This window comes from Hippoglossus hippoglossus, chromosome 7 (assembly GCF_009819705.1).
Source record: "Hippoglossus hippoglossus isolate fHipHip1 chromosome 7, fHipHip1.pri, whole genome shotgun sequence".
In the NCBI taxonomy this organism is placed as follows: domain Eukaryota; kingdom Metazoa; phylum Chordata; class Actinopteri; order Pleuronectiformes; family Pleuronectidae; genus Hippoglossus; species Hippoglossus hippoglossus.
The window spans coordinates 12,367,004-12,379,555 of record NC_047157.1 but is presented as its reverse complement, the minus strand read 5'-3'; the positions used below and the strand labels follow the sequence as shown (position 1 = coordinate 12,379,555).

At 43.3% G+C, this 12,552-nt stretch overlaps 3 protein-coding genes and 1 long non-coding RNA gene across 6 annotated transcripts in view; 1 reads left to right on the top strand and 3 right to left on the bottom strand.

Annotated features, from left to right (window-relative positions):
- The window catches only part of phactr3a (phosphatase and actin regulator 3a), a 33,110-nt gene extending 32,021 nt beyond the window's left edge, over nt 1-1,089 (bottom strand). For all 3 annotated transcript variants that reach the window (XM_034590350.1, XM_034590352.1, XM_034590351.1), the window contains exon 1: nt 766-1,089. In XM_034590350.1, the coding sequence (XP_034446241.1) occupies nt 766-868 (103 nt within the window). In that variant the 5' untranslated portion in view covers nt 869-1,089. The remainder of the gene's footprint in view (nt 1-765) is intronic.
- wfdc2 (WAP four-disulfide core domain 2) overlaps nt 1-10,619 on the bottom strand; it is a 31,282-nt gene extending 20,663 nt beyond the window's left edge. The window contains exons 1-4 of the mRNA XM_034590354.1: nt 10,461-10,619; nt 9,857-9,994; nt 9,560-9,713; nt 6,930-6,936 (exon numbers count right to left, since the gene is read on the bottom strand). Of these exons, the coding sequence (XP_034446245.1) occupies nt 9,580-9,713; nt 9,857-9,994; nt 10,461-10,563 (375 nt within the window). The 5' untranslated portion in view covers nt 10,564-10,619 and the 3' untranslated portion in view covers nt 6,930-6,936; nt 9,560-9,579. The remainder of the gene's footprint in view (nt 1-6,929; nt 6,937-9,559; nt 9,714-9,856; nt 9,995-10,460) is intronic.
- pigt (phosphatidylinositol glycan anchor biosynthesis, class T) lies at nt 1,674-8,699 on the top strand. Its single transcript, XM_034590353.1, has 11 exons — nt 1,674-2,161; nt 3,029-3,206; nt 4,234-4,361; nt 4,536-4,639; nt 4,801-4,957; nt 5,057-5,154; nt 5,361-5,517; nt 5,816-6,016; nt 6,836-7,001; nt 7,155-7,238; nt 7,353-8,699. The coding sequence occupies exons 1-11, from the start codon at nt 1,753-1,755 to the stop codon at nt 7,600-7,602; spliced, it is 1,932 nt and encodes a 643-aa protein (XP_034446244.1). The 5' UTR covers nt 1,674-1,752; the 3' UTR covers nt 7,603-8,699.
- On the bottom strand, nt 2,264-11,720 carry LOC117764508. Its single transcript, XR_004614402.1, has 3 exons — nt 11,565-11,720; nt 5,326-5,331; nt 2,264-2,275 (listed from the first exon to the last, which is right to left on the bottom strand). It is a non-coding gene; the product is annotated as an uncharacterized LOC117764508 (long non-coding RNA).
- Nucleotides 11,721-12,552: the final 832 nt, after the last annotated feature.

Sequence of the window (12,552 nt, the reverse complement as noted above, 5' to 3'; positions counted from 1 at the left end):
TATAGGCTACATCACGTGGGAGGCCGGGGTCATTGATCGCATCACAGTGATCAGTGTGTGTGTGTGTGTGTGTGTGTGTGTGTGTGTGTGTGTGTGTGTGTGTGTGTGTGTGTGTGTCTGGTGAGGGGTGGGTGGGGGTGGCAGAGCAGTCAACATACCCAGAGATCAGTCTATACACTGAGATGTGCATGTGCTTCCCTTTCACAAATGCAGCCGAGAGTCGAAGCCCATGTGTCTGCAGAATAACGAGGAGTAATGGTGGCTCGCATCAAACACAACAAATGCGCTCCAACTGGCACCGCGGCGCACGCATGCACCCGGTGTCTGAGGAGCCGAACACGCAGCAGGACGCACCGATCAACAGATACTGTACAAGTGTGGCACTACAGTTTTTTATTATCACATTAAACGGCCCCGCACGCTGGTTCCCAAACACTGGCAGCCATAACAACCCAATGCACTGGGCTACAGGCGTGCAGAGCACACAACGCACAAATCTGGAGGGGGGCCGCACGCGTCTACATTCACAGACGCTGCCATGGCACATTAATTTCCAATTTGCACCTCCACCATTCAGATGCGGTTCTCGTATCTTTGCGTGCGGGGTTGGAAGCGTCTGCGCTGGTTATCCCATGGTGCTGTGATGTCCCAGTGGGGGAAGACGCGAGGAGATGGAAACCGCTGCATCGCCGAATAATAGACGGCACCCTACGAAAACACGTTTATGGCACAAATAAAGGCGATCGAGACAATGACGCGTCTTACCTGTGCCGTGTGCCAGGTCGATGTCCGGTTCGGTGAGGATGTTCGGGTCACTTTGAGATCTGCCTCGGTGCAGACAGCCGTCTAGTCCATCCGATGTAGCCATGGGGAGACAGACAGCGCAGGAATCCCGAATAAAATATTGAAAACCCCCCTCAACGCGGAGGCAGGCAAGGTCAGGAGGAGGAAAAGCAACGAGCTGGTGCAGATTTAATTTGCTCTGACAACAGCCGCTTTGAGCATCTACCAGGGAGCCATGGCTGAGCAGAAATCCCGTGTGTGTGTGTGTGTATGTGTGTGTATGTGTGTGTGCGTGTGTGTGTATGTGTGTGTGTCTGGATGATGTGGGAGGGGTGATGTGCCCCCTGTGATGCTCGTCCCCGTCCAGCAACGCGACCAAATATTCAACACAGCTACTAACATGCTGCACACACTGATGCATGTAATGTGCCATTGAATTTTAATGCGTTTTGTGTGCAACAGTGTTCGTTTATTTAAATTTCATCTATTTCAAATCTACTATAATAACGTGGGTTCAATAGCGTCATAAAATCGCCAGATGATGTCGAGGCAATAACAATAAATTCATCCAGCATTTATGAAATGTATGACTAATGGGTTAATTGCAGATATTTATGAGCGCACACATGTTGCACATCACCTCCTAATGTCATATGAAACGTACATTAAAATTATGTAAAATAAAACATGTAAAGGAAAAGGCAAAATCCCCAAATCAAGCTGTGCATTAAAATCACTGGGTCCTGTATATTTCTATTTACATTTATTCAAATATAATTATTTTAAATGCATTTTATATAGGATGCAATGCTTCAGTGTTATTATTCACCACTGATATATAATCAAAAATCATTTCTCCTAAAACAAAGCAGGTTCATGTCAGAGCCACTGGACATATGGAAGCAGCCCATTGGCTGGTTCGCCGTGTGACGCACAAACACGGAAGTGCTGCTCCGCCGAAAGAGAAAGATGGCGGCTCACAGGTGCATCTCTTCGGCTCTGCTGGTGTTTCTCTGTGTTGTGTCGGTGTTCACCGTCGCACAGAGTCAAGAGACGACACCACCGGGCGGTCACGGTGCCGCCGCTGCGGACGGTCCGCAAACAGTGACCGAGACAGCGGGACAAACAGCCGGGCAGCCCGCGGCGGAGGAGAGGCGGTGGGAAGCGACCGAGGTGAAAGAGGCGACTCCGGATGAATCTGCAGCCGAGGAGCAGGAGGCTCCTGCCGCTGACACCGCGGCCCCCCCCTCCGCCGGCCCCCGGCCCAAAGACGACTTCCAGGAGGAGCTGGTGATCAGACCACTGCACTCCGGAGATATTTATGCCAGCTTCCAGTTCCGCACCCTGTGGGAAACTGACTTCACCAGGGAAAACAAAGGCAAGCTAACTGCTAACAGGGATACCTGCACATGCTGCTTAATTTGAGTCATTTATCAACAAATGGTTTATTAGCTGCGATCAGTGGCTTCATCAGTGACGATCACATAATTTACTGAAGCTCAACAGATCATTGATACACCAGTAACTATTAAGATCAGGGTGTGGGTTGCCAGGTTGTGGTAATTCCTTCTTCGGAGTGACAGTTCACAGTTTGACCATTAAACCTTTGTTGAAGAGCTGTAGGACATTTAGACCAAAGTCTATTGGTATCCAATCATGTCCAAGTCTATTGGACATGATTCTTTTATTTCATTAGTGATTGAATATCATTAATAACTGAAAGTATATAACTAACTTTGCTGCAGAATTGTTAATCTTTCATATGGTAACAGAAGGTCTTCAGAAATTCACACCCTCCATCTAAATGATGATTATATCCTAATAAATTAAATGAAAGTTGTGAAAGTCTTAAAATGTCTAAATGTGTTTTGTATTTTTGTGTTTTATGTTCAATATCCAGTTGTAGTGGGTTTTAGCAAGGGTGAAAAATGTTTTCCCTCGGATGCATGAAAAGTAGAATTTCTACTTGTTATTTATTACAGAGGATATACTTCAGTTCCTCCATAGATCACAATTGTGCTGATTGTATTAAATTGACGTTGATATTTTAGTAAAGGTGATTTGTATTACTACTGTAGCCAACACTGTTAATCTGTGAAAGGATGTAAAAAAAAAAAAAAAAGGAGAGATCCAATGCCCATAAATTACACACATTCCAAGTGTTCGCCATTGTTCATTCATATACACGTCGCAAGACAATGATTTATCTAACCACAAACTGTGTCGTGTTATTTATATTCCTCAGTCTCCCACTACCGGTTGTTCCCCAAGTCTCTGGGCCAGGTCATCTCTAAGTTTTCAGTGCGAGAGCTGCACATCTCCTTCACACAGGGCTACTGGAGGACCATGCAGTGGGGGCAGCCATATCTGCCCTCTCCTCCCGGGGCCGAACTCTGGGTGTGGTTCCAGGACTCCGTCACAGAGTGAGTTCAACCCTTCGGCTGCTGGGGAAATATTTTGTTGTTAGACTTAAAGGGACAGTTCACAGAAAAATGACAATTCACTCATTATCTACTCACCACTATGCCTATGGAGGGGTGGGTGAAGTGTTTGAGTCCACAAAACACTTTTGGAGTATCAGGGGTAAACAGCGAGCAGCCAAATCCAATACAATTGAAGTAACTGGTGACTCCTTCAAATTTGACTCGGAATGGCGTCATTTACACCATGTTCTTAGCCTAAATGTCCTCTGAACTCCTCTGGAGCCGCGTACGCACACACTGCACACACTGCAACATGGGGTAGGCGTTAGCATCACTACATCCACTAGCATCACTACTTCCGGTAGCGTACATTTAGGCTGGTAAACTGGTAAACAGGTAAAGAACAATGAGAATCCAAGGGTGGATTCCTTGAACAGAGAAACATGACACAAAGTTATGGCTCTGGCTGCTAATTCAAGCTCTTTTGTCAACTTGCACTTCTTCAGAGACTAATTTTTATTGTGCAAATAATAATCGGCTTGAGAACCCATCACAGCATGTGTTGAGTGGAAATCATCACTATGTTTGCACTGGAACACATTAGTTTATTATTCTGTTTATGTGAAGGGTTTTCCAGCAGTTAGTGAAAATGAGAAAAGATAGAGATATATTAAAATATCATAAAAACAAGTTAACATTGAAAACATAAACTACAAGAACCTAAATGGAGGAGGCAGTAAAAATGTTGGTTAATATTAATGATGAATACGTGAAAGGAATAAAACTGGGATAAAATGTTTACTTGAAATTTCATTTACAAGGACATGAAAAAGCTTTCAAAGCTTTGCATCCGTTTTCCTTAAAAACTACACGATATTCATACACATTTCTGACATATTACAGAATAAATACTTTCAGAATGACTTTTTCATCACTCTTTCTTTGCTACAATCGTCTTAACTATGTATTGGGTGTGTTTTGTCAGACGCTTTAACATCTTCATGCCGTTTTGTTCTGCTCCTTTCAGTGTGGATGGAACATGGAAGGAGCTGACGAATGTTTTGTCAGGGATTTTCTGTGCTTCACTCAACTTCATTGACTCCACCAACACTGTCCAGCCCAGTGCTTCCTTCAAACCGCTGGGAATCGTCAACGGTACAGTGAGGCTCCTTCAGTCTCCCTTTGGTCTAACTCTCTCTAGTGATGAACCTGTCTAAGTGCTAATGGAGGTCCTCAGCCCTTTTAAAGTGCAGTATGCAGGGGCTATAGATACCGCCCAGGATACATTGTATGTGTAGAGACTGAGTGTTTGTTTTTGTGTTGAACCAGAAGTGACAGACCATCGCTTCCTCCGTTATGCCACCCTCCCACGAGAGATTGTTTGCACAGAGAATCTGACACCATGGAAGAAACTCTTGCCATGTGGATCCAAGGTGAGTGTGTATTTTATATGTATATATATATATATATACTGTATATATGAGGGCAGAACTGTAGATGTCAGCGTGTGCATCTATAGGTGACACAGGAGCTCGAATGTCACGGCAGCTGGCTCACTTTCTTCTTCTCTTTCATTACGTTGCCATGTTTGCAGGCCGGTCTCGCTGTCCTGATGAAGTCAGAGAAACTCTTCCACAGCAGTTTTCATTCCCAGGCAGTGCACATCAGACCTGTGTCTCCCACGTCCTGGGAGCTCCGACAGACGCTGAACGTGGTCTTTGACCTGCACACGTCTGGACAGGGCAAACGAGGTGAGGAAACAGATGTGTTGTGTTTCCTACATCAGTAGGACTAAAGAGTTTGATTACATCTTCCTGGTGTTAGTTAATTCAAGTTGTTTGCTCCTTCAGAGTGGTCTCTGTTCAAGATGTTCTCTCGGACCCTGACAGAAGCTTGTCCACTGGCCTCCTCCAGTAAAATCTATATCGATGTCACAGACAACCCTCAGGTCTGATTTCCTCAATATACACTTCACTCTTAATTCATTATTTTCCTTAATTTAAACTTTACAGAAAGCAAAATATGATTTTTTTTTCATCTGTCAAAGCTTAATCAATGAGGAAATATTCAATAATATTTTAAACAAATCTAACATTATAATTTCAATATTTTTTATAACATTTTGCTTGAGACAAACATGATGTCATTTTGCAGGGGGAGCAGTTTGAGCTGAGCCCGGCCACGCCCCTGCTGAGCCAGGCAGTGGTGCTGGGGGACAGACGGACCTTCTCCGTGTACGATCTGACCCAACAAATCACTTTTGGCACCGTGCGCTCCCTCAACCTGCTGATCCGCTGGAAATCCAGTGAAGGTGAGTGAGAACTGCGGATGGTGACATTTCACCTATTGGTTTCCAGTGACATGGTTTATATAGAGTCCATGTTCATTTGTCAAACTTTGGTGACATACGTTTTAAGTTAAAGATGATTTTTTTTAACAAATTCGAGATGAGAAACTTGTTCTTTACCTGTTTTGCGTCATAATCTCCAGCTCCACCTCTAAATTTAAACATCGGCATCATTTTATTATCATATTTCCTGTCTCTGCTGTGATGTTTCCCACATGTTGGTCTATTAAATCGCCCCCTTGTCACGTGCTCTCCTCATTAGGTGACATGCTGCGTCCTCTGCTCCACGGCGAGCGCTATGTGGCTGGTTACGGGCTGCAGGCGGGAGAGATTCACACGCTGATGTACAACTATCACCCGTACAGATCCTTCCCTGTGCTGCTGCTGGATTCAGTTCCCTGGTATCTCCGTCTCTACATTCACACGCTCACTGTCACCAGCAAGGGAAAGGACAACAAGCCCAGTGAGTCACTCAAAGAAAGTTTATAAAAAATGAAATACACCTCAAACGAAGTATATTCACGAAACTGCATGATGTAACATTTCAGATGATTACGTGCTACAAGATGTTACCTGTTCTGTCCATGCACAGCAGAATGCCTCATCAAACATCCCAAACACAATCAAGCTCAAGGGTTACCCCTGTCCGTTTGTTTGATATCAAGATTCCATAAAACAACTCAACCGATTTCCACAAAACTTAGTGGAAGGATTTCGTATAGATCAGAGAAGAGCCTATGACATTTTTTGTGCAGTTTTTTCTTTTCTTTTTTCAACAATTCTTTAACAATTAAATATAACAATGAAGGGAATAATTGTTTGTTCTTGATGAAAAATCTGGCGTCTATTGAGTGTGTGGGCCTTGGTGGAGGAATGTGCTCTACAGACTGCTGTTCTAGTTTGCATTGCTTTGACCTTAAGTAACTCTTTAGTAACTTGTTTTTAATTGGTGGCAAATCCAGTTTGTGATTGCGTGAGTTGCACACATGTCTGACAGTATGTGCCGTTCCCTTTCCCTTCAGAAAACCTTGTTTCATGTAGTTCCTTGCAATTGTTTCTTTTCACCACAAGGGGGAGAACATGAGTTACAAAGCTGTCAGGTGTGTTTTGGTAAATCATTTTTAACTGAGGAGATATCTCTTCCGCTTGCTGGTTAGTTTTTTTTCTCAAACATAAGTAATTTTACTTTTCAATTATTGTCACATAATAGTCACATGTACAGTGCATAAACACCACACTAGTGAATCAGTTCTCTGGTTCCACCATTCTCTTCCTGTGCCAGGCTACATCCACTACCAGCCATCGAAGGACCGTTTGAGGCCCCACCTGCTGGAGATGCTTGTCCAGCTTCCTCCCAACTCCGTCACCGAGGTCACCGTGCAGTTTGAGAGGGCTCTGCTCAAATGGACTGAGTACACCCCTGATCCCAACCACGGCTTCTACGTCGGGTGAGTTTCTGAAATAAATGCACATGTTGTCATTCGTGTCACTCTATGATTTTTGAGCAGCATAAGAGCAGATGGTTTTGTTGTGTTCATTGTCGAGGCTTTCATTTATCTCTCACCTTCACAATTGCTAACATGTCTCTCTTGAACATGTAGGTCTTCAGTAATCAGCTCTCTTGTACCAAGTATTGTCGCCATGGATACAAACAGCACTCAGGAACGCCCCCTTTTCAGCAGCTTGTAAGTATCAGTTTGTTTCTTTTCTGAGGAAAATGTCTTGTGGCACTGTGACATGTGTTGTTTGATTTCTCGTTCCTATAAATTCAAATGATTCACTTTCCCATCTCCCTCCAGTTTTCCCTGTAAAGAGGAATCCAGCTACTTTGTGCGCGTCTACACTGAGCCTCTGCTGGTCAACTTGCCAACCCCAGACTTCAGCATGCCCTATAATGTCATCTGCCTGACCTGCACTGTGGTGGCTGTGGGTTACGGCTCCCTCTACAATCTACTGACCCGGAGCTTTCAGATAGAAGAGCCCAGCCCAGGATTGGCGAAGCGGATAGCAAACATCATCCGCAAGATGCGGGGCGTGCCGCTTCTCTGAGGCTGGACAGAGGTGCCAACTGGCTCTGCTTTCAGAAAGGAAGCTTTGCTTTTGGCAAAACCGCTGGTTACATGTGACATTCAGGGAAAAACTGAGTCGAGCACTGGTGTGAATGTTGACTGAAGGTCAACTTCAAGGTTTCGTTTTTGAATGGAAGAGGATGAATAACAGTTTTGAACATGAACATATTCAGGATCATTTCCTGTTGGCCAACGACAATACTGTGGAGGTTTGTTATTGTTTGAGAAGGAGAAGGAACCAAAGCTGTGGATTATGCAGCAGTGGTAACTGCATCTGTTTGATTGTTTGTGTTTTTATGAATGTCAGAAACCATGACTCCACTACATCATAAGTGTCACTTCGGCTTTTTGTTTCTGTGTGGGAACTGTGATGTTTCTACAATGATGAGACTGCACTATTTAAATCTCTGAGTAGAGATAGAAAAAAGAATGCTCACCTTTGGTCTCATACTGCCATCCTGACCTGTTGATTCCCAGCTCGCTTTAAGGAAAAATAAAATACAATGATCCAGTCGGAACGTTTCATCTTGACAAAGCTCAGGTATGACAGGAGATCAAAAGATGGAAATTCTAGGTTTGCAGTTTCCACTCCCAAGCAAACTAAACACAGCAATGGGAACAACAATGGGACACGTATATCCTCCTCCCTTTCAGTTCCTGGTGTGTTCATTTTACTTGACACAAGTTGTGTAATACTACAGAAAACAACAATTGGCAAAGATGTCGATGAGCAACCACATTATTTATTTGCAAGTAGGAACAGACCTTTTATTAAATGATTTAATTTGCACTAATTCTTAAAAGCATGCCGGAATGTTGAATGACAATGTCTGCAGGTCATTAAAATCAAATGCCTTAAGTTTGTAAGCATTAAATGCAGTTTAATTGTACCTTACAGCAGACAAACGAGTAATGCTTGACATGCAAGTTATGTCTGTGTCTCAAAGTCTGTTATGTTGCTTTCCGTCACAGAGAAGAAGTGCGTTGAATGTGAATGTTTGAAGCTGCGCTGTTTGTGTGTGTGTGTGTGTGTGTGTGGCAAAACTGAAACATTTATCACCTTTTAATAAACTGACATTAAATTTACCATCTGTGTGAGAAGGTACATTAATGATTCAAACTGCACCGGAGACATAGTACTACCCACTGAGAGGGTTTGTGTTAACAAACTCAGCCCCACTTCTGGCAGACCCGGAGAGAACAAACACTGTCGTCTCTGTATTTGGCCGGTCAGCGCTTCTCACCCCAGCACGTTTTGGCAACGGCGCGGAACAAAAACAAAGGAAATAAGCAGCATTCCACATAAGTGATGTTCATATCTGGTCTGCTGCAAACTATGTTTTCTCTCCAAACAAGTCGGTATAAGTCAGGCAGGGAACGCAGCTCCACTGGCTCAGCCTTCACACTTCTTTAGTCCCACTTTTATACAGTATAAAGTGAAATTTGGCTGTATATACACTAATCTATTTAAGCTGTGGAGATTAGGGTGCAGCAGTGTGAACTGGGCACCAGAAGTTCTTGGCCACCTCTTGTTTTCTGCCAGTAAGAGCTTTTTGTTCTTGGCATATTTCATCCTTTGTTATATTTTAGGCCAAGCTCTGGCCTAAGATATGCACATAAAGCAGAAGCGTGAAACACGAGACCTGTGACCAGCAGGGGGATAAATGCTGAAAATATGTTTATTTTTTGTAATACAAGGAAATAGAAAACATCCCATAACTCCACGAGGAAGAGATACAAAATAACTGCAGTACATTTTTCATCCATTCAGAAGGTTTAGAATATACAGTACTACCGTATCGTACAGAACCAAAATATCATTGACATTATTAAATGATTAAGAAGTTGTAAAGTTAATAATAAGATAATATTAAGTTAATTTGCACAAAATACCCACTAATCACTTTCAAGTACAGGAAAGGAAATGAAAGTGAACCCTGAGTCAGTGGCCGTCCACTCAGCAGGGCTCGCTGCAGGCGTGACCGCAGGTTGTTCTGCAGCACTTCTGCTCTCCCGGACACTGACCATCATGATAGCAGTACTCAGCACACATGTTGGTTCTCTGGGGCCGAGCGCAGCGGCCAAGCTTCACTGACAGGACAAAAGACAGAAACCCACTCAGTCACTGTGTTCAGGTATTCATGAGCAATATGTCAACACATTCATGTGATCACACAAACGCCACAGGAAGCTGCATTTCCTGGGATTTCCCTGTCACTTTGTTCATATCTAACCTGTGAATGGTGCAATGCACTGATGTCCACATCCGTTGGAGCAGCATTTCTCATTGTCGGGGCAGTCACAGTCACTGGAGCAAAACTCAGCACACAGCCCTGCGCCCCATGTCCTGGGAGGACATGTTCCTGGCTTTGCTGGAGGGGAAGAGAAGTGAAATATACAAACAGAGAGTGAGACTGAAACAGAGAGTTTGGGACATCGTGGCTTTTGATTGGGAGGAACTTTCTGCTGTGGACTCTCTAAGCTTTGATTTCCATGACAGTTCAGTCACTGAGAAGGTTTTTAACTGCGGAGAATGGGGTTTAAACATTGTCGCTCATACTGAGGAACACAGACGGCTCCAAAGTCAAACACACAACACTTGTGGTCTGCATAACGGTCTCCATCACACACACACACGCCCTTGTTTGATGGGACAACAGACTGTGGGTGGTTAGCTGCTCTGGGAAAGATCAGAGAAGGAGAACAAAATCAACAGTGGAAACATTAATGAAGCTGCGTGGTTGTCCAACAACAAACATTGACTTTTGATCATACACTGTCAGGTCACACATTAAAAACACGTCAAAACATATTGAGTTGAGTCAGAAACAAACTTACATGTTGTTTTGCGTTCAGCCTCTTCAGCAAACGCTGTGTCAAAGTGCACATATGCACCGAGAGCTAAAATCAATGCAAAAACTGCAGGCCAGTGTTTCCCCATGTTGTTAACTTGGTGCACACACGAATGAACTCCTGTGTGTGTGTGTGTGTGCACTAATATCCCAGTACACAACCTGCAGGCTGAGCAGCACAGTCACAGGATGCTGGGTCCTTGTGCCTGTTGAGTTCCATCCTGATGGTCTGCACACCTCAGGGCTCCTGATGATGTTGGATGTGACAGCAGCCCCACTTCTTCCAGCAGCTTGAAACATGGGACTGGTGGGGGGGGGGGGGGGGGGGGGGAATGAATTTTTGACCATCCTCACACATGACTGTATATGCCACTATATATTATGTATATTGTATATTACACATCATATCTGTACAGGAGAAGAGTGTCTGTCTAAATTCCACAGATACTCCCTTCTCTGCGACAAATAGCAAAGGTAAAGGCCTACCTACCACAAAAAGACCTAGAGAGAATTATACATAACGTTCATAACCTCCCGTCTGGATTATTGTAACTCCCTGTATGTAGGCTTAGACAACTCATCCATTAAACGCCTGCAGCTAGTCCAAAACGCTGCTGCTCGCCTGCTGACTAGGACAAAAAAAGAGAGACCATATTACACCCATGTTGTGCCTCCCACACTGGATTCCTGTCTGTCACAGGATCGTTTTTTAAAATCATACTTTTAACTTTTAAAATCTCTTAACAGACTGGCACCGTCTCATTTATCCGAACTTCTCATTATGCACACTCCAGCTAGGGAACTGAGATCAGCCACTCAACTGCTCCTCGACAAACCTCAGACAAGACTAGTAACAAGAGGTGATCGCGCCTTCGCAGCAGCCGCCCCAAACCCGTGGAACAACCTACCACTACACATTAGATCTGCCCCGTCTTTAACACAATTTAAATCACTATTAAAAACACACCTGTTCTCACAGGCTTTCTCCTCGACTTGAGTGCGTTTCATCGCAGCTGATTTTATTTTTCTTGTCGTATTTCTTATATTTTATTTTATTTTATTTTATTTTATTTTATTATTTTTATTTTACATTAATAATTGTGTTTTATTTGCATTACTTGAACTTTAATGTATTACGTTTTTACTGTCCTTTGGTCGTACCAATCCACCTGTAAAGCACTTTGGTCAACCAAGTTGTTTTTAAATGTGCTATGTAAATAAATTTGACATTGACATTGACATTCTCTCTCTAAGCAGTACCCCAGGTCAGGTTGTAGATAAAGGACCAACCAACAGTACATAGTAGTGTCTACACTCAGGGACTTTCATATCTAACTCAGATGCCCCAGACAGAGAGACACCAACTTCAACTCTCACCGACTTTAACTCTTTTGCGTATTTCACCAGTGGCAAGGCGTATGGACACAATGTGATTTAGGAATGCCTACTTTAGGCTTAACTATCCAATAGGATGCGAACACCTACATGTAACATAGAGAGTGACAGCAATTCTAGCCTTTCATGGATGTGCTGTTGGAATGGGTGACGCAAGTAGATGAAGATGTACTGGGATGCTGTGGGAGACATCTTCAGACTTGGGGGTGACAGTTGCTCATGTTACTCTGTTAGCGTTTGTATATTGTTTCACCTTCTGGTCTCCTTGATGCATCAAGTCTACATTAAATCCTTCCTCATAAGACATCAGCTGCTGCCTGAGTTCTCCTTTCACCAGCTTCTAGAAAGCTTCCATAACAAGAACAGTACTGTTGAAACTTCTTTTTCCAGCCTAAATAGAAATACGCATTTTGATTTTGACTTATACTGAAACTACTTACTTGGGTTAGTAAAAAGTAATTTAGTGATAGAAAAACTAAACTCTGTTAATAACATTTTTCAACGTTTGTTTAAGGCTTGTGGAACCTTTTCAGAGATTATGTCAAAAGGATGTCAATGTTTGTGTTTGTGAACACACTCTGCCTGATTATTCATCATCAATTGGGTGGGTGGATCATTTTCTAGACTTTATTTCGGTGCTGTTATTAATATTCTTTAGAAATGATAATGTTCTGCTGCTACAA

What these genes read in the sequence shown, in the direction of transcription:
- pigt (XM_034590353.1), top strand. Translation starts at nt 1,753, where the DNA reads ATGGCGGCTCACAGGTGCATCTCTTCGGCTCTGCTGGTGTTTCTCTGT. An exon ending in ACCGCTGGGAATCGTCAACG is followed by an intron (nt 4,362 to 4,535) that starts GTACAGTGAGGC and finishes GTGTTGAACCAG; the next exon opens with AAGTGACAGACCATCGCTTC. An exon ending in CGCCCCCTTTTCAGCAGCTT is followed by an intron (nt 7,239 to 7,352) that starts GTAAGTATCAGT and finishes ATCTCCCTCCAG; the next exon opens with TTTTCCCTGTAAAGAGGAAT.